Source organism: Zonotrichia leucophrys, chromosome 1A (assembly GCF_028769735.1).
Source record: "Zonotrichia leucophrys gambelii isolate GWCS_2022_RI chromosome 1A, RI_Zleu_2.0, whole genome shotgun sequence".
In the NCBI taxonomy this organism is placed as follows: domain Eukaryota; kingdom Metazoa; phylum Chordata; class Aves; order Passeriformes; family Passerellidae; genus Zonotrichia; species Zonotrichia leucophrys.
The window spans coordinates 12,764,217-12,785,525 of NC_088170.1; the positions used below are offsets into that span (position 1 = coordinate 12,764,217).

A 21,309-nucleotide genomic window follows, 5' to 3' on the forward strand; every position below is an offset into this window, starting at 1 on the left:
AGAAACCTCTGTTATCCCACCTCACCCTCAGCTATCCATGACAGCAAGAAGTTGAACAAGACTTTAGCCAAAATCTCCATCACATTGAACAGTGTGCTGCCCAATGTCCAAGCAATGGCAGTGGCACATCACCATGATGATCAGTCATCATTGTAACCTCTTCCATCTAATGAAGCAGGAGTCAAGGACTTTGAGGGGTACAGCTGCCCCAATGGTCCCTCACTCTATGTAGTGTGGCCAGCCCACAACCTAATGGTATAATTTCTGTTTTCTCAAACTCTGAGCTTTATATTCCCACTCAAATCCCTTCCTTCACCTTCTGACCAGACACAAAGTGACAGGATTTCTTACTAGTAGCCCGGAGCTAAGAACTCTATGGCCTGAGCTTGTGCTCTAATTCAAGAATGCCTCTCAGACATGGCCTGAGGATACATATCAGGAATTTTCCATAGCTCTCTCTTCCTAGGAATGGCTCTTCTGCCTGACACCTTCCCTGAAGTGAAGAACCAAGAATAGCAGTCATACTATCTAGGAAAAGGTATATGAACAGAGAAAATAAATGGGATGTTTGCCATAGATATTCTTCCAGTCTCAGCTGTGTGCAGTTCATAGAACTCTTGAACCAGAGGGAGGTATGGGACTTCACGGTTTTTCCACTTCCAAATATCTCCAAATATCTCAGCCTGTGTAGATGTTTAGCATCTACAACATCCTGATGCAAGGAGTTTTTCACTGAACTACAGGCTGTGAAAAGAACCAGCTTTTTTCTTTTGTTTTGAATTTGATAGCCTCTCTAATTCTAACAGAGGAGAAAATGAGCAGTGCCTATACTATTCTCCATGCTCTATAGGCCTTTGTTGTATCTTACACCAATCTTTGCTATTACAAGGCCCTGTTTATTGAAAGGCACTCCAACTCTTAGATATTCAGAAAGTGGCAGAACCAGGGCAATAGTCACTTTGGTAAGTATTCATTCCAAGAGTCCTAAGGAAGAAGTCTGCTGCATTTAAGTCACTGCAACATGCTCTCTGTGGTACAGTCCAAGACCACTAATGATTTTTCTTAGATGCCATAGGAATATGTCATTTCACATTCAGTAATTTTAACCAGCCTTCCCTAGCAAAGCTAAACCACTTTTTGGATAAAGTCTAAAAGCTTCACTGGAAACCTAAATTCTCTGTGAAAAGATGAAATCTCCTGAAAAATTCCAAAGTATCATTTTAGATTCCTTTCAAGAATCTGAAGATAGGAGTACAGCCACTCAAATACTCAAACACCCATTCCAGTCATCCAACTCTGCTGAAGTAGAAAGGCCATTCCACAGCAAGGACCTCTTCTGAGGAACGTCTTCAGTCTTCTTCAGGCAGAGACTCCTTTCTATCTGACTGGCCAAGAAATACAGCCACTTGCAGAAACCCTGCTGTTAAACTTAAACTTCACAATCCAGACCCAACTGATACTCTTACCTGATTCCCTCCACTTTTTGGATTGACAAAAACCAGCAGTGGCTTCATGAGTGGAGAGGAGATAGGTTTTATCACAAAAGGCCGGCCTTTGTTATCCTGAGAAACAGAAGCAAGGACCAGCTTCAGTACAAGGGATGTAAGATTCTTTGGCAAAGCACACACAGAAGACACAACCTAGCTCTGACAAAACTACCTCAGGTACTGAAAATAGTACAGCCATGTCAATGTGGTGCCCAGTTAGAGCAATTTAACCAGCTGAGAAAACAGAATAAAATAAGAAGGGGAAAATATAATTTGAGGGTAGCTTACAACTATTTCAAAATTCTTTTGACATTATTTCTGACCCTATTCCCCATAATTATTCACACAACACTGCTAATGTGTCAGAGACAGTGTTATTTCTAATACAAACAATTTTTCCAAAGGAAAATAGAATGAGATAAGTTACTTATTCCATGAATTTCATTGAACATACAAGCTGCATAAGCACTTATTTGCAGATAATCTGCTCTCAAATTCTTGGCCTTACTGCCTTCCCACCTTTGAAAAAATGCCACAGATGCAACATGACACATCCTTGGGAAAACTATTTGCCTCCCTACTCCCTACCCCACCCCTGCAGGACACCTCAGAGCCCAGTAATGAGGGCACTGTCCTGGGCTTTCACAGACACAGATTGCAGTTTCTGGTCTGCAGTTCTCCCACCATGCAAGAAAGGAGTTGGACCAGAGAGCCCTGGCTATGCAGGGGTGAGTCTCCCTCCACCTCTCCCATTAGGCTCATTGTCTATATAATTAATCCACTAGGAAGGATATGGAAGCAAGGTCTTCTATAGACAGGTGGTAAATAAACCAATAGATCAATAAACTGCTTTCTCTCTCTGTGGTCCAATTTTAATATGAGATCCCCTGAAGAAGACATCCTAAAATGGATCACATCTGGACCACAGCCTTGCACCAGGGCACTCACCATGGGTTTACAACCCCAGTTTCACTCCCCCTGTTCTGCTTAGTGGAAAAAAAAGGTGTGAGCTGAGTCTCTTACATCCCAAGGGAACACTCTTTCTTTAGGGTGCTGGTCCTTCTGGAGTATGGTACATTGTTTCCCCAAAAAAATCAACTCAGAAAAAAAAAAATTTCATATGAGTTTTACCTCTTCTAACAACAAATTCAATATAATAAAATTTCCCAGGGGAAAAATACATTAAACATTCCAGTGGAAAAAAAGGGAAAAAAATAAAACTAAAAACTTTTAAGTCTGTGTTTAGGCATTTAAACAAAAGGAGCATGATATCCAAAGCACTTGAATACCTACATCATTTCCTCTTTTGCTGGCTTTTCTTTTAAAGGACGTTCTCTTCTTTCGCCTTGTTGAAGTCTTTAAGGAGTTCTATATCCAAAGAAAAAAGAATACATGAAAAGCAAAACAAAATTTAGAAGACAGGCCCAGACAGAGCCCCTTTACGAAGCTCTTCCATGCATGTCCACTTGGAGAATGATAAGAGTATCTGGCACATGCTCGAGATTTAAATTACATGCGCTGCATGCGTTACACTTCCACACCACCGTTTATGGAGAAAGCCACACACGGAGACCAGACTGGTGCTTTGGAACTGGAAACTTTCCCACGCTGTGAGGGGGGAAAAAAGATCAGATGCTCCCATAGACTCACATAACACCACATGTTGTACCTGCCAACCCTCCCAAAAGGGGTAGGAGACGCCCGTTTCCCCTTCGGGGCTCCAGTCTCCTGCCCAATCAGGCTCGTCTCCTGGTATGGAGACCACCTGCATAAAGATGTAATAAAAAAACATGATAAATAAGGTATTTTTCATGTTTTTTTGTTTGCTTTTTTTTTTTTTAAGGAAAGAAAACAACAAGTTTTAGCTCTGGCAACCATCATGACTCAACATAACGTAGGCCACCATGGCATATGATGCTGGCACTGTAGAGTCAGTTCCAGCCTATCAAGAAACTTGTGCAATCATCTGCTAAGGAACAAACTGAATTGCTGATTTTTAAGGATTTAAGTAGAGAAGTTGTTTGTCAGCTGATTTTTTGTTGTGTTTTTAAAAATTAATACCACTTAACTACATAGGAAAAAAATGTAAAAGTGCTTGTATTTGTGAAGAACCTATTAAAATAGAACTTATGTTAAGGCTGTTCTCCAGGTAGATGACAGTCTGCTCAGTGACATACAGCAAAAAGGTGTTCTGGTGTGACAAGAACAGTAAAAAGGGTAATTTTATAATACTTTTTTCTTTATTTTAATTCATTAATCAAAGTTATACCTGCAGGAAATCTTAACCATTTCCATAATTGAAATTTTGTCTTATGGGAAATACTCCAAATATTTTTACTTATACTTAAGTATTTCAACTTCTAGTCTAACCATCACCAGGAAACAAAGTAGCATGAGGAATTAGAAGAAAGTTCATTGATTTTTTTTTTCTGGTTATAAGAAGGAAAGCAAGATTCACTCATCTCATCTGAAAGTTCTTTTCTGTCCTGACCTTGATCAGATGTGTTCCACTAAACAAGCAGAGATCATGAAATCTGTAAAAAGTGATGTTTATTCTTAATCCTGCTTGCTATCTAACATCAACAAGAATAGCTAAGTTTTTCTTAATACTCATCAACCACTTCCAAAATTTCAAGACTTGGGTATGACACACCAGATGCACAAGTTAATGTTTCCACATCCCTGAGAAGAAAAACTAACAGCTATCTAACTGAAATACCTAAAGGCATTGCCTTCTATCACATAGACCAAGAGAAGCCTGCCACAGAGCACAAGGTCCCAGGTTCTCAGCATTTCTGAAGAAGGAAATAGTCATGCTTATTGCTTACTGAAAATACTGAAGACAAGACAGCTCTGTAGAGCAATACCAGGAATCTGCCCTTTTAGACCATATTTTGAGAAACCACCTAAAGAAGCATTCACAAGTTCATAATCTTCCCCATGCTGATACAAAGTGATCTTGAAAGCATGATTAATCATACAGACTGCAGTGACTACCAAGTGCATCAGCAATCCCATCTGCATGGTCTTGTGCTGCCCTGCCTCAGTAGTCACATGGACTGCAGACAAAAGCCTTGATGTCAACACAAAGTTTGGGGGCATTACATTCACAGCTGCTTCCCATGGGGGCCTTAGCCCAGTTCCTCAGGCATTCTTTGTAGGATTCTCCCTGGATTTGGGCAAAACACAGGTCAGAGAGGAGATCTAGTCTATTCACACTCTTGTTACCAATGTTCTGAAAGCTCACACGCATGTCAAGGGTAAAGATGGCTCAGTAAAACCCCAATAATTTTAAAAGAATAATTTAAAGAATTAATAAATGTAGTTGTCATTAAATCCCACTATAATGGGGATTATATTCCCACAGTGGAGTGGGAAAAGGCATTCAACTATATTAAAGAAAGAGTTTAAGGCTAGTCTCCATTCATGGTTATAACCATTTTAATTTCCATACTAAAAAGGCACTAAATGCTGCATCCCTACAATGTTATTTCACCTATTTTTTAATTTTTTTTTTTTAAATATGCCTACACCTATAGTGTCAACAGAACCTAAAGCTTTGCTGCAGAAATTGCAACCTCACGTCCGTAGCAGATGAACTGCAAAAAGCTGCTTAGACATACACAGGAGTTTTTTGCAAACATGCAGCAGAGTAACAGCCAAAGAGAATCAGCAGTCTTTGCACACTGAAGTGAAGAAATGGATACATAAGATCTTGTTCACAGAACAAGGTAATGAGTGTTTTGTAAACAAACAATGTTATTTAGCAAGGTACCTGATAGCAAAGCATACCTTTAAATGGGCACAATAAGTAAATCCTAACTTCCCTCTAGAGAGGAAACCTCTCCTTTGTGGATGTCAGTTTGTCCATCTTCAAAAAGAGATTTCTCATGTTATTGAATGGTCAGTATAGCTCTCAGAAAGCTGAGGTAGATGAACAGAGTAATTGGAGCCCTTCTTGTACGGTTTTGGATGGTGTGAAGGCCATGGCCTACCTCAGATACACCCAATGAAACCTTTCAACCTTTTCCCTTGCAACACTTCATCATCGGTTTTCAAAGGCTTTTAGTACACTGATTTTCAAATTACTTTAATAATGAACAGTCTCTGGGAAGGTCAATCTTGACCATATTCTGGTTGTCCACAAACCACTGTCAGACAAGCCAGCTGCACTCAGCAATTGAGGAACTCTAGAAATAAGCCCAGGAATGTAATTGTTCACCAGAACTAGTTCACAGTCCTCAAAGGAGGAGAAGAAAACACCAATTTACTCACCTTGAACAGAAAAACCTTGGAATTTTACAGTTACTGCCTTTGTCTTCCCAAACAGAAGACAGACTAAATCAGTAAATCCACCAGTCAGATTCTCCTTATCATCTACTTTTCTCCCACAACACAGGCATATAGCAAGTCCAGTGCCAGAGCTAACACCACTTTGGCTACCAACATCACCTATAATAAAATACCACCAGTCAACAAGGGTGACCTGCTTCACAAACTAGGAGATGGAATTGTTTGGAAATCCAGGAAAGCAGAGCTGGTAACAAAGCACTGCTAACAATACAGAAATACTGGAAATCAGTAGAAAAGTTACAGAAGTGGCTCACATTACAGATAACATGGAAGAGGTATACTGGAGTTTTCCATTCATGTAAGGGGGTCACTACACACAGGGCTACCACCAATTCCAAAACTGTTTGAACAATGGTGAATATTCTTCATCTTTAAATCAGTTGCTTATAAGAAGCAAAAGCTCCCCATTTAGACCATAAATGTCAGTATAAATTTGTTTTTAATCAATTACACCATGATGCTTCACTAGCCCAACATTGTTGGTAACAAGACACAGAGTGTAGTCTTTGTGCTAGCCTAATATTTGAAAGGTGGTGACCCATGTTGTACAAAATAAGCATGGAAAACCATTTTTCTGGCAGTCAAAAAATAAAAAATTGTAAAACAGGGCAAGGTTTTGCTACAAAATGCCATCTTATTTACTTCAAGGAAAGCACAAACAAACAGGATGCAGGCACCACTAAAAATCAATTTTATATGAGCAGGGAGTTCAGTTCAGGAGTTGTCTGTGACCAATGTAAGTAGTTAATTAGAGCTGAGGAAATATTTTATACCCAAAAAGCTTATAGCCATATTTATTCTGACTGTTAAATATGTGAAAAACACATTGTTGATTACACATTCATTTTTTTTTAATGTGAAATTACAACAATTTGTAAATATTTTGTCTGTACTCTCCGGATGAAGTGATGTGAATATTTCATAGTGTTTACCAAACATTTCTATAAGGTGAAGAGAGTCATAATACATAGAAGTAGAGCTGGCCAGAAACAGCAGGAAAGGAAAAATATTTCCTAAGAAAACAATAAATAAGAAAACAAGGCTTCTGCCAAAAAATCTGAAAACACATCCAGAAGATGCATCACTGTTTTCTAAAGTAATAAGGATGCATTTCCCATAACTCCAATGGGTGCTATTAGGAAGCTTCATGGAAATGCACCAATTGTCTGTGTTAAATACAATTCTGATCTATTTAATGCTCCAGCTACACAAGATAAGGTTTTCATGCTACTGACCATGAATTTCAAGGACTAGAGACGTGATTGAAAGTTAATAATCAAGTATTTTCTCTGTGCTCATTACTCAGGCACACAAAGCTAACAGTTACTTTCTTTTGGCTTAACATTTTAAGCCTTTATTTAAAAGATATTTTTTCCATAAATTATAATTACCTGAATTAGATTTATTTTTTAATTTGAAGTTTTAAAAAAAAAATGGACAAGCAAGCAAATTCTCCACAAATATTGCAAGGAAGATATACCCTGCTTTGGGCAAAAGCCAAATCAAAAGAAAATTATATGTCAGAATTTATTGCGGTTTTATTTTTTTGGGGGGGGGTTTCCCCTTTTTTACTAAAAATTAAGGAAAATAAAAATTTAAATTAAGTAAAATAAAATTTTTTACTAAAAATTAAGTAAAATAAAAATAAAAACACTTCTTTTTCTAAGGTCAAACATGGATACATCTGTCAAATACTACACAGTGGCTGAAAGTTAGCCAAGCATATTAAGTCTTTGTTTAATATGGACTCAACATTCCTCAACAAAAGAGAAAAAAGTATTTCTCTAGAGGAGACTGAGAAAGAAGAGCATGGGGAAAAACTACAAATGGCAAAAAAGCCTTTTTTTCTCAGAGTAGAGGTGGCTGGGAATATTGCAATGCTCTCTCCTGATCTAAAGGAGAAACAGAGGCTGCTTTGGTTGATTTTTTGGTAACTCTATCCATGTATTTCCTCTGCTCCTTGCCTTTAACAACCAGGCTTCCTACTCATGCTCAAATCTATCACATCCCTAAACTGGAACTAAAAGTAGTATTACATTTTAGGCCTTTTTCTGGTTTCATGGACTACTTTTGTCTTAATGCCTTGGCTTCAGCCTGAACTTCTTAGCTTCTTCTTGACAGCCAAGAGGCAGAATCAAAAAGCCCAGGTCACTTCCCAAGGATGGACTGAAATAAAGAATATTGTTCTGTAATAAAAAAATTAACCAGCATTTGTTTCTTTCAGCTCAACTTCGAGTAAAAACAAACTTTCAAAGAAAAAAGTATCCTTGCATGATGTGAACCCCCTTTTAATTTCTGGCCAGCTCTCTTTAGGATATGTTTTTTCCCCTGTTGTGTTCAGTGAATTACCCTCTCCAAGACCTGCCACATCCATCAAAAACTTTGAAGTCCAATGCCTGTTATGTGCAACAATAACTGTGTGGGTTTGTTTACAGCTGAATGTGCAAGCAAGACCTGATTCTTTACATGTCCATTAAAGGGAAATTCAGAAAGATGCAAGTCCAGACACAGCCAATTCCTACTGCAGTTCAAGTGGATGTTTGTGAAGTTTTTCCCTGTATTTGCTCAGCTCTATTTAATGAAACATGCTTGACTGCCTACCACACAGGGGATGTCTTGCAGTATGCTTGCTGAACTCACAGTTACAGGAACAACTCTGAGCTGAATCAGCTCAGAACAAGTCATGTTTGTTGTTAATCATCCCAAACAGGGAAATTCACTGAAGGACTTGATGGAGGGGAAGGAGGATACAGGTTCATAACCACCATGGATGTATGCTGGGTTTCAGGGAGAGAGGCAGGGTTGAACAAGCATGCCTTGGTGAAGGAGGACCAAGCAGAGAAGCCAGGCTGGCCCTGCACAGCCAGACAGGCCCTGCACAGCCAGACAGCTTCAGAAACAGACATCAGCATGCAGTTACCTGAGGTTTCTTCACCTTAATGATCCAGGTGGGAGGCACAATGACAGCAGCATGAGCCCCCAGGGAACATGGCTCCTCAATGTGATGTAGCATGAAACAGGTGACTTTGTTATGAAACTGGAAGAGAGGGAAAGAGAGGAGTCAAGAAAGACAAAGGGGAAGCATGGAGAAGAAGATGATGGTGTTGGTACAAAAACTGGAGCAATATTCCCAACTCCATCATCTTCATGTCCTTCAACGTATGGAGATTTAGGACATGTAACTAAAGATTATCTTCCTAAGCCATGTCTTCTTAGAAAAAAAAAATTAAAAAGACACAAACAAAAACAAACCAAGACAAACAAAAGCACCAAACCAACAAACAAAAAAATCCCACAATCACTCCTAGTCAAACTCAGTCTCCTGAAGTATTTTCCACTTACCGCTAGCTTGCACCAGGAGCAACTGATGGCCACAATCTCTTTACTATGGAAGGAGAATTTCTGCTGAAAGCCCTAGAATAACCAGGGGGGAAAAAACATTAAATTCCTCTTGACTATAAGAAAGTATATATCTCTAACTCTAGCCAGGTGACTGTGCTAGGCAAGCAGATTTTGGGGGGATAAAACAATTACAGGAGGTAACAGAGAAGCTTCTTCCACTAGGGAATATTTACATAATTTTTTAAAAGGATTTGTGGAAAATTTTTCACTTTTACTTAAACTTTTTTGCAGTTAAAAACAATGGAATAAATAGAGAAGAATTGTCTATTTTAATTTTTAATGGATTTCTACAGACTCGTAAGTTTCAGATTTTCTGTTGAACAAAGTGTTCTGTCATTGCAGCCTTGTTTGTTCTAAATATAAACAAGAATTTGAATTTTTCTTTTTTACTACAGAGTAGAATTACCTTTTTTTTATGACAGAATTAACTACAATGTCTCTCTGAGAGTGTTCTGACAGGGAAATGAAGTAATTAAGTTTATAATTTTATTGAACTGACTCAGATTAAAGTCTTTCCAGTAAGTTCCAAAAAAAAACCATTACGGCTTGGTTCAGATCTCACAATTAAAATAAATTATTTCTTTGCATTTCTAAAGCAAAAAAAGCCCACCCCAACCAGAAACTGCAATTTTATTCTCCTAGAGAGGAGCTTCTTTCTACAGAATGCAATATGACTTTGCTGTAACTTCTAAGGTTGGAAAAGACAATTGGGTCATATATATCCTTCTGCAGGCAACACAGGCAACAATCAGATACAGTCTGTAATTTTGAGCTGAGTTAGGTTATTTTAGTCAAGAAAAAAATTGATTTGGGTTGATGTCTGGAGAGATGGAAAGTCCACAATTTCAGTGAAGAGTTTGTCAGTTGTCTTTACTGCTTAGATTTTAGATTTGCAGTTGGTTGGCTCCTTTATTCATGGCCTTCCATCAATCCCCTCTCTATCTCTCTAAGTAGCCCATCACCACTCCGAATTTTCTAATTCCATCTCTCTACCAAGTGATGAATCTGTAAACCAATTTTCTTTTCAACAATCTGAGTAATACCTAAATCTCCTACATGCTGGAAAATGCCCAAGACCCAATGCAAAAAAAAGTTATAAACTGATTTAGTAACATCGAACAGGTCATTGCCTCACTGCTTCTGTTATTAAAGTCCTTCTTCCCCCTGCAGGACAAATGAGCCTACTAGTGCTCAGTGAAATGAAAAGGTCAAGCACACCAAGAAGGAGAATTAAATAAACAACCAAAAAAAACCAAACATGCAGAGATGCCTTGGTCTTCTGAAGTGAGGGGTTGAGCTACAATCTGTCTGTACAGGGTGGCTGAGGACAATTCTATTGATACTTAAAAAAGGAGGAGGCTCTACCTGCTTGCCCAGAATACAGAACGTCTTGCAGCTTCATCTACAGGTGTCCCCAGCATGTACTCAAACCAGTGTGCCACATGGACCTCATTACCAAGACCAACTCCTGAAAAGGCTTGTGTCACCTCTGACTAGATTTTTGGGGCTTTGTTTCAATCCTTCCCCTCATGCCTCAGGTTTCAAACACTAGATTTTTCATCATGATTTGGCATTTTCAGGTTTAGCAATGGAGTGTAGTGAATTGGTTTAACAAACACAAGCTGGCCAGACACTTCTGGCTGGGCACATCTTGTCTGCCATTCAATGTGAGCATAAGAGCAGTAACTGTGATACAAATGCTGGAGCAGAGGTCTGACACTGGACAAAACACTCTTTCCTCATTTACTTACTCTAGTGCTCCACAATGTTTCTAACAAATCTCACTCCTCCTTGTTCTAAAGTGCACTAAAATAAAAAATAATTATTTCAGCCCCTCATGGGTACAAAAATATTTTGGTTTTTTCTGCCTCGTAACATCAATGGGAAAACTCTTCTCTCCCAAAATCTCCAAAAATAAAAGTCTAAATTCAGTACATTAATTCCACAGCCCATCAGCTGTGCATTTTAAACATATGGACTGAGCAGCTTGTCTGGTTCTGGATGGATCATTTTTCATTTATTTAGTAAGTCATTTGGCTTTTAGGGAGTCATTAGAGAAAATTATACAGCAATAAAAACATATTAATGATAAGTAGCAATAAGCCATCACTTTCCTTCCTCAAGTTGCTTTACAAATGTGAGCTAATTCTTTTTAAGGATAGAAGTTTCAGGTAAAATGGGATTTATTTGAAAGCTAGCTTCACAAATAAAGTAATTGATAAAATAAACCGTGCACTGAAAGTCACAGGGAGATTTGGCAGGGACTATTGGACTGAAACAAAGGAACCTTTCCTATTTCACTAGAAATCATATTTTCTGCTTCCTCTGAATGAGAAGCACTGAATTGCAGATGTTTTCAATCATGCAAGGAGGTCTTCTAACTCAAAATTTCTAATTTGGGACAGAAAATTAATTTCACCTGAGAACATCAGGCTAATAGTATATGATTAGCACTTGTTCTCCAGCAACCAATCCCTCCACAACACATGAAACCCCATGTTGTGGAGCTGCTCCTGTAGAAATAAACAGTGTGCACACCAGAAAAAATGCACTTGTAGGAAAAGAGTGCTTGAATGGCCACAAAACCATCCTGTGTTGGTAATCCAACCCGTCTGAATAGTCTGGATTAAAGTACAAACTAAAATAGACACCTGTGCACCAAAGACAAAACATAGGGATTACTAGTTCTGATATGTTCTTTTTGTATTCACAGAAGTATAGATTATTAAAGACTATTTTCACACCACTGTTAGGGCTGCTAATAATTTTTTGCAAGTGTTTTCCTACAAAAGATTTTCTCTTTTTAGTGCTCTTAGAGATACCCTAATACAGCATAACTATAGGAGAGTGGTATGGTTACAACTTGAATACAGACTGCAACAGAAGCACTTGGATGGTAATCTCTGCTAAAATAAAGAACTAGAGCGGCCTTTCAAGCACTAGAAATTTCAGTCCTAACTTGACATTCAGCCCTGCATCAATCCACAGGTCTTTAAAGGGACACCAGTGACAGAGACCTTGTAGACACACGCTGCATCTGTGTGGAAGACATCCCACTCTGGACACCACAGAAGGTTAAAGAAATAGTGTTTGCTTAACATTATGGTCCAAAATGTGTTCTCAGGCTCAGAAAACCCCTCAGCCACTCATAACTGGAAGCATATTAGAAAAAGACTCCTATTCATTCATCCTTAAGCTTCTATTACTGCACATAGTTATGAAATGGATGCTGGACCACATGGTCTGAACATTTTTATGTCATATTATAGAAAGAAAAAAATTATCCCGATTTCTCTGATGATCACAGCTAACAAATAGCTAACAGCTACAAAACTGCCCTTTTTTGCCATGTCTTCAAGAGAAAGAAAAGAATTCTTAAACATCATGAATGGTGTGGATGGCATGGGTTGGGAACTCTTAATTACCATCCTTTCAAACACAACATCTATTAAGTATTAGGATAAAGATCTGATGTGTGACAGGTTTGAAACAAGCAAAAGTAGTTTTTCTCATAACATGTAGTTAAGTTCAGGAATTTCTTGCTAAAGGATGTTGTAAATGCTACAACTTTACATGAACTCAAGGTTCAGCAAGGCAAGATCACAGGTAAGATTATCATCGATTGTTAACTATCAAGACATGATTTCTGGAAATTCATGAGACAGAAATAGTTTTCTTGGTTACACTGCACATTCCAGACCCACTTCCCTGGTACCAATTTCTCTATATAATACTTCGGCAATAAATCAGTGAAATGACTCTTGGGAAGAGTAAAAACCTAAAGCCTAAATGAGTTTCCATAGTCTGTATTTGCATTAGCAATCATGGGTAAGAGGGTAGCACAGGCTCTGTTAGTACTTAAGAGATTACACACAAGCATTTTCAGATAATTTCACTTTGAATTAGCTGCAGGTCTGGTCCTGTGAACTGAATTCCCCCCATTAACTGCAGAGTGAACTTCCAATTAAGTTTAATCTAAAAGGAATTCTGTTCATTTGTTACAAGACTGTCCGCCATGTGAACTATTGCAAGTGATGATAACATGGAAAATTGCTTTCAAACTGCACTTCCGATCTAAGGTTGAACAGTGGCAGACCCCTGTGTACTCAGTTTTTCAGGAAGTGTCAGCCATGGCACATAATGGCACACAGAATATAAAGCCACAAGGCTGTGCTAAGGATATGGAGTGCATTAATTCCTATCCACTTGCTTATGGTTTGAAGCATGAGATGGGTATATCCTGAAAACTTTCTTTATTTGAACTGTAATTAAAGATCACTAAAATACTTAACCATCCCATTCCAGGCATGAGATAGGACTGTTATTCAACAATGAGATCTACCAGAATCCTTAAGTATTCTATGATTAATATTGTTGATTGCTTTAAATATACTGTCATTCTGTTTCAATGATAGTTTCCTTTTTCTTGCAAGACAAGAGAGTAATAAAGGTGGCTCTTACTTGGAAGTTTTTGAAATGTTGTAGTAGAGCACATGCATTTTGCTGTAATAGGAGACTGCTTGGCCAATAAATATAACTGATTATTTTCATTATAATTTTCTCTAATTTTTTGTTTCCTGGCAAAGAACAACTCTACTACAACATACTTATGTTATTCTTAACTGAATATTTCTTATTCATGGGGAAAACAGATTTTCTCTGAAGTTTTCTTTATTGTCTGTTTGATGGTTGGATTTGTAGACTTATATCAACCAAGGCTGTCCATGGGTGCATACCCAGCACAAGTTTGGATAGGATATCTGGTGAGTTCTCTCATTGCAAAATCAACTTCAAATGCCTGTAGGGGAGATCCAGACCAAGAAGGCAGAGAAGGATGGCAAAGCCATAGCCCAAGAATGCTGTGTGCAAACTGCCTTGCTGCACCATTCCCAATATACTTGCTATAAAAGGACATCACATTTTTATTGCATGTCCTATTGTTAGCTGGCAATCTGCATGAGTATCCAGATACAAATCTCATTTTCCTCTGACTGAAGAGTTGTGCTGTGGAGATGAGGCATGGACTTTCTTACTATTTGTAAAGAGGAAGGCAAAAGTATAATATAGTGCTAAAGAAAGGAAATTGAATCCTTGTTAATTTAATTTTTAAATATCTCCCAATATATTTCAGGGGTTCATAATATTTCAGAAGAAAGACCTTCAGTAGTTAAAGTACTTCTTCCCCCTTTTTATAGTTTTTTAGAAATAAATTTTTACAATCTACAAAGTAGAAGAAACTTAAACAGATTTTAGTGGCTGCTGGGGCAGAAAGAAAGCAACAGCCTTTCTTTTCCAGGAGCCTAAAAAATAGGCCATCACAATTTTGGCACAGAGGACAGCACTGCAAGAACATCATATTAGTACAGGGCTAGCCTAGCAATTAAAAATGCTCAAGGAGTCACAGCTTTCCTCCTCCTCACTTTCAGCAGCCAGTACACCACAACCTCCCAGGACAAATGATGTTCTCATTCCTGCAGATGCAGCTGCCTTTCTCTCCCCATGTGGGATTCAGAGCTGTAATGCTGAACATCTCAGGCTTGCATTAGCTATTACGAGAGGCCAAACGTTTGTGATGGAAAGAAATGCAGTGACTAGAAGGACCTAGTGGCTACCCTGAACTCCTGAGTGCCCTGTGTTGTGCTTGTGCTGTGCAGGAAATCTCACCTTTCCACACTGCTTACATTTGCCCTCCTGCCTCCGCCGGTGCACCCAGTGGTGCCGCACAAAGTTCTGCAAACAAGGACAAAAATGATGGGTTAGAGGAGCATGGGCACCTTGCATCTATGTTAAATTTGTTCACAGACACCAAAGAAAAAGTCCCTTCAGCCAACAGAGTAATTCCTGGGGTGAAAATGTGCAGCAGGCACTGCAGGAAACCTCAAAAACCACCAAAACTGTAGGAGGAATAAGGAAAAGGTGGTGTTTTCTTTATCTCGTTGAAATAAGGCCAGAACTACTTCCTAAATATTTAGGTTCTTTAATCTTTGATTTTATGTTTGAGATAGTTCTAGAGGGAAAAAAAAGATTAAGAGACAAGAAGTGAAAGGAGAGGAAAATAGTTTTTCAAAAAACAAAAATACTAGCTCAAAGGCCAAGAAGAAAAAAATGCTACCAAAAAAAAGGGGAAAAGATAGAATAACTGAATGAGTGGGCAAAAGACAACAGAACAGTGAAATGGTTTCTGTCAGTGTAAGTAATAGAGTGCTTCAGCTAGAATTCATTTTACATTTATTCTGGAGAGGGAAACATACTCCACTGGGAACCAATTCTCTGTCTGAGACTCCTCTCAATCTCAAAGCACTTTTGCAGCTGCACACCAGAGGGACCAGCAGACATGTCAAATGAAAAGAAATTTGTCCATTACTTACTTCTCTTGGAGATCTGGAGCCTCCTTCTCGGAAAGTTGGTTTGCAGCGAAAGTTAATCTGGCATTGAAATAAAACTGTTAGAACTTAAAGTGAGCTGAAAGAAAATTTATTCCAGTACCTTGATCTAGGCTAGACTTCCAAAGTATTTATTACCTATTAAAATATTAGCTTCACTGAGTGAAAAAAGATACTTACCTTGATGTCAGTAAAATCTCATCTCATATGGCATATTAATTCTCCTTGCTGGACCTCTACACAACTCCCATCTTCACACTAATGGTATTGCTGTCTACTCAGTTCAAATATTTGAACTGCTTCCTCCTTCTAGAAGGAAACTGCTTTATTTGTTTTGTTTTTCTGAAAATCATTTGTAAACAAGTGCAGAGTTCAGCATAGGTCTCAAAAGCCAGTAGGTGCTGGAAATTTCACTCTGCAAGACTTTTTTGCACATCCTGTACTTATGTCTTCATAAATAAAATCTGTAGAGAAGTTGCAACTTACATAAAGAACCATGCAAATTCTCATACATGTCTACCTTTTCTTTAGAGAAGGATGTTTGCATCCACTTCCCCAGCCACAAATCATTTGGGGAACATTGATTGTATTGCCTCTTGCAGTGGTGTTGCCACTCCAAAGAGAACAACAGATCATCTCATAAATGGAAAACATTTTGAGGAAGGTGAAGAGGAAAAAGTTATTTGATAAACAAGAAGGTAGTCCTATGAGGAAAAAGCTTTGAGAAAAGAAAAACAATAGAAATAAGAATAGAGGGATGTAGGCACTAAAAGAGGCACTGAAGAAGAGAGAGGCCTACACAAAGTCTAAAGGATATGTGAAGTAAGGATGCACTAAATTAAAAAAAAATCAAGTTTGATTTGACTATCCTTCAAAGAATTAAACATTTGAAGACAATGCACAGCTATGCATTTGTTACAAACATAGAATGACCAAACTTCTCCAAATTTAAATACAACCTTCCCCAAATAAATAAGTTCTTCCCTCATTTAATAATTGCCTTCAAAATCATAGTTCTAGGGAGAAAAATAAAAATAATCATTTTTTAAAGGCACACACAAAAAAATGTAAGCAAAATACCTAGCACATATAAAGAAATGAAAGGCATTGTAATATTAGTCTTCCATTGCTCTTCACCTGGAATTGCAATTTGTTGTTTCAATGCTCAGTCATGGCAGGCTGGAAAGACCCAGCTTACATTTATTTTCCTTAAAATTATCACCTTGGCAGAGAGAGTCAAGCAGAAGACTTATGTACTAGTTTTAAACTTTAAAGACTTTGTAACAGCCCTCTGCCAAGAGGGGGATTTCATGGTCTCCAAAAGAGCAGAGAGAAGCTGGGTTTTATCTAAGTGCTCATTTTCTCTGTCTGGCAATGCCACCAACTCACTAGGCTATGCAAAGTCAGCACTGTTGGTGATGAAGGAAATCATGAAAAATTCACTGGTAACATTTTGTGCTGAAAGCATGTGCTAATGTTAATTTCACTGTGGATAAAAGCATCGGGGGTGGAAATGGTACCTCTCCAACTTGGTATTATGGCAATCACTGTGGGATTTGTCAACATGAGTCCAAATACTTGGAAAGGAAAAAGCCCTTTCCTTATAGGGTTTCTGCTATAAATTTGTTATGCATCAGCTTGTTTTATGAAGAACAACATTGCTAAACATTTCAGAGTGAAAATGAAGCTCTAATGAAAGCAATGGGGAAATTCCCACACATTTTTTGCACAAATCCCATCAGGACTGAAAAGGGTGGGGAGGAGATTTCTCTAGCACATTTCCAGTTAAGCATAATGAAGACAAATCTCAGAGGGGAAGACTGAAGTCAGTGATAGATATTCTGTAGGTGTTTGGATGTGATCAAGGATCCTAGAAGGAAATGAGAAGCAGAACAGATGCTCACAGAAATAATGGTAGCATGACGGTAAGGTTTGATGTTTTCCATTTTACACACAAAAACTTGAATTCTGGATTTTTGAAGAGAAAACAATATAGTCTAGTAAATACAGGGGGGAAAGTTCACACTAGCATCTTATGCTGCACTGCTCATAATAAGTTTAGCTGTCATACAATGAATTATGCTGGTTTTAGCTGGGGAATTGTAAAAGGCCAATTTTTTACATGACAGGATACTCCATCTTCAAGCTTCCATTTTTAATTTAGAAGCAAAGGCAATTTATTTTTTAAACATTAAAATTGTGAAAGCATTCTCTAGTTTTTTCTTTGTTTTGGGGTTTTTTATGGTTCACAGGGTTCAAAGAAATAGCCTTTTTAAAAAAAAGGTGTAATTTTAAGCCAAGTTTTGTTCACAAGTACACTGTTAAAACATCCGTGAAAACTTTGGCACAGAGTGTTTTCCAGGCTGAAACCTCACTGAAAGAATTAAAAGCGTGTTGGCTACGTCAGGCTCCAGAAGATGGCAATGTCTCACCTTCTCTAGCTGCTCCATGCAGGCGTTGTGGACCACGATCTTGCAGGCAGCACACTTCCTCCTCAGAGCAGACTTCTGCAACAGCAAAGGGACAGAGTGTGTGTGGAGCTGAGCTAAGCCCAGGGGGAAAACAACGTCAGCTGAAAAGCAGGAGATGTTTCGCTCCCTATGCAATGCGCTTAAATTTTTTTCCCCTCCTTTGGTGCTCTCAGTTGTGGGGAAAAAATTTAGAAATAAATAGATAGATAAATAAATACATAAATAAATAAATAATATCTGAAGCTCTTCTGGTTAAAATCTGAACTTTTGTGAAAAAAAAAAAAAAAAACCAGCCACAGCACTCCAGCTTTCGAACTACAAGCGAATGCCTCCCTTTAGGTAGGAGATCAGGTTAACAGTGCAGAGCATCATTCTAAAAGTGGCCATCCTATGAGGATGATGAGCAAAGAGGAGAAAAATTGCATATGCAAACCAGAGAACTTGCATCAGTTTGCAAGAGGTCATTTCATGCTTATCATAAAATATTTAATTTGATGGGCCTGACCATTGCCTTGCAGAAAAATACTTCAGTACTTGGGTTATTTTAGCAGAGAACGATAAAATTCTCATAGAATGCTGTTAAATGCTCATGAAATGTTACAGCAGGGACAAAATTCTCAATTATGCTATAGTTAGTTAGTTCTATTAATTTCAATAGGGCTTTTGAAATAATTTCCATTGAATCCCCTGGGCCAAAGCATATCAAAGGCAAGAGAATACATCCAGAAGAGTGAATGTATTTACTTACTTTACTTCCATAAACTCAATTTAATTAACCAGATGGAATTAATTTTCATGTAAATTTAACTTACAGACTTGTGCTTGAGGGACAGAAGATTTATAAATACACAGTAAGTTGAGATTTCTTTGCTTCAGATCTCTTACATTTAATTTATTCATGTCCATTTAAATCTCACATAAATTATTTCTTTATAATTTTCAGCATATTTTAAATAAGTTGAATAAATAATAAAAAAGGGAGCACAGCTTCAGCTTACATTGTGGAATAATGATAATAATATTATTAATTGTCATAATTATCTGAATACACCCTAACTGTGCATGTTCACATGTATATGGTGTTCTGTTTCACTTGTGTAGCAGACTAGGCTTTCACATGTTTCATGAATTGTTAAGTTCATAGTTTTTGTCTCTGTTTGCCAAGCTTGGTTTTTATCTCTGTAAAAACCATATACAATATATTATTAAATTTCCATGTTACTTTCAATGATGTAAATCATGAGGAAGAATTTGCTCAGTTTTAGGAAGGCAAAAATCTACTGAGAACACAAGAAACACCACACTGGTTCAAACCAAAGCCAAAGAAATGCTGTGTCCAGCTTCTGCCAGAACTCAGTGTCTCAGGACCAGTGTAAGTGCACAGCAAACACACAGTGACACTTCCCTTGATTATTACCGCACAACCAGCAGTTGCTGGGACTTTGCTTCAGTACCCTGAAGGAGGCAAAAGCTCCTCAGGCTTGGCCTTAATGCTATATACCATAATGCACCCAATTTGTTTGAGAAGTTTTAGGAGATGGATATTAAATTTGTGCTATGGAAAGCACAAAAGTGTACTATGGAAAGTATTTTGGATCACATTGCCCTGAAAACTGGGGATGATTAGTGAATCAAAATGTTTTTATTTTAATTAAATGCTCTGAAGGTGGGGGGGCACTGGGCAGGGTGGTAGCAAAAGCAGAAAGGCAGTATCATGAGCAGTCACAGATGGTAACCACAAATATCCCAGAGAAGAGGAATTCCCTTTAACCTTTACAGTCCAAGGGCTAGGATACTCCCTTAGAGCATTGTTTCAGATCAAGGATATGAGCACAGGATCCCCACTCTTATCAAGCTTCCTAAATAACAAAGTGAAAGGGGTTTGGGTATTTTATTCTCTTTTCATGAAGCCATCTAGCTGAAACACTAGGCAAAAAGAGCTCCTGAAATAGCCTGAAAGTGCCACAGTCAACAGATACTCATGGATCTGAGATCGCTCCAATGAAATGCTTCCATAGACAGCAGAAAAGCTTCAACAGGAAAAAGCGAACCTTGAATATTCCCAAACAGGAGAAAGTAAACACTCAAATATGAGTGCACTTATTGCTGGTGAGTGCATTCTAGAGTTTGGAAAATTCAGTTCAAACCCTTGCAGTGATTAAAATTGCAGAAATTTGATGAGACCCTCCGCTCAGAGGCTGCAACAAGTGATATATTTGTTATATTTTCATGTAAAATAGACTAGTGTCTTTTAATATTCCTGATACATCTCAGTATTCTACTCTTTTTTTCCCTTACCATGTTAGTGAAGCTGTTCATTACATGCATTCTCACTGTGTAAATAATCTGGGTCAATCAAAACTGGTTTGGGCTTTTTTTCCTGAAGCAATAAAGTCTTTACCAGAAGCCTTTTGCCTTTTTTGCTCTCCTTTTGGAACACAGGCAAACAATTCAAGCTCTCAAGCGACTGAGCACTGCATCAGTCTGAAGCCAGGCTTGTTACCTCAGAAAAAGAAAAAGAAATCCAAAAATAACTCACTGAGAATTTGACTTGGCAGCTCTCCTCCCCCAGGTAGCAGAGGTCCCCAGAAACATTTGTCTCTAGCCACAGATGCTCTCCATTCACAGCATTTTCCTGGGAAACAGAAATAGTCATTAATCTATTTTGTTACATTCAGCTATGTGAGCATATAGGGAAAAAATTTGATGTTCAACAAATTTAGAAAACTAAAATAAACTAAGAAAAGAGGCCAAACAAAACCCAACTACCACACCACCAGGTGTTGCTTTGATTTTCTACAACACAAAGCCATAGCATATAACAGCATTACCCTGGCTGACCATCCCAGCTTAAAAGATGCTGACAACACAATGATGTGTCACCAATCTGAACACACTTCAGTTAAACTTTGCTGATGTTCTTCCCACATGCTGCATAGCTTAACTGGGAATTCAGATTTCATAAGCATGTAATGTGCACAGAATTTTAAGGAAACAGAGAGATGAAACAAAACCACAACAAATTAATTTTCAATGAGAGAAAAAAATTTGAGAATCAAGTACAGAAGCAAAAAACAACATGCTGACTGTATCTTTAGGATGATAGGACAAACTAGACTAGGGAAAATGCTTTTTTTTTTTTAAATAGCTGGGTCAACACTCTCTTTGTGAATACCTCAACGAAGCATTACACTACCAAGAGAGCCTAGACTT

General features: G+C 38.1%; 1 protein-coding gene across 9 annotated transcripts in view; it reads right to left on the bottom strand.

The window, feature by feature from the left end:
* Window positions 1-21,309, bottom strand: part of DGKI (diacylglycerol kinase iota) — a 210,007-nt gene that overhangs the window by 103,323 nt on the left and 85,375 nt on the right. For 4 of the 9 annotated variants that reach the window (XM_064737896.1, XM_064737881.1, XM_064737934.1 and 1 more), the window contains 9 exons: window positions 20,636-20,731; window positions 18,058-18,132; window positions 15,611-15,667; window positions 14,907-14,972; window positions 9,183-9,254; window positions 8,761-8,877; window positions 3,157-3,252; window positions 2,781-2,855; window positions 1,467-1,562 (listed from right to left, as the gene is read on the bottom strand). In XM_064737896.1, the coding sequence (XP_064593966.1) occupies window positions 1,467-1,562; window positions 2,781-2,855; window positions 3,157-3,252; window positions 8,761-8,877; window positions 9,183-9,254; window positions 14,907-14,972; window positions 15,611-15,667; window positions 18,058-18,132; window positions 20,636-20,731 (750 nt within the window). The remainder of the gene's footprint in view (window positions 1-1,466; window positions 1,563-2,780; window positions 2,856-3,156; window positions 3,253-8,760; window positions 8,878-9,182; window positions 9,255-14,906; window positions 14,973-15,610; window positions 15,668-18,057; window positions 18,133-20,635; window positions 20,732-21,309) is intronic. The other 5 variants (XM_064737925.1, XM_064737904.1, XM_064737940.1 and 2 more) reach the window with 3 other exon arrangements.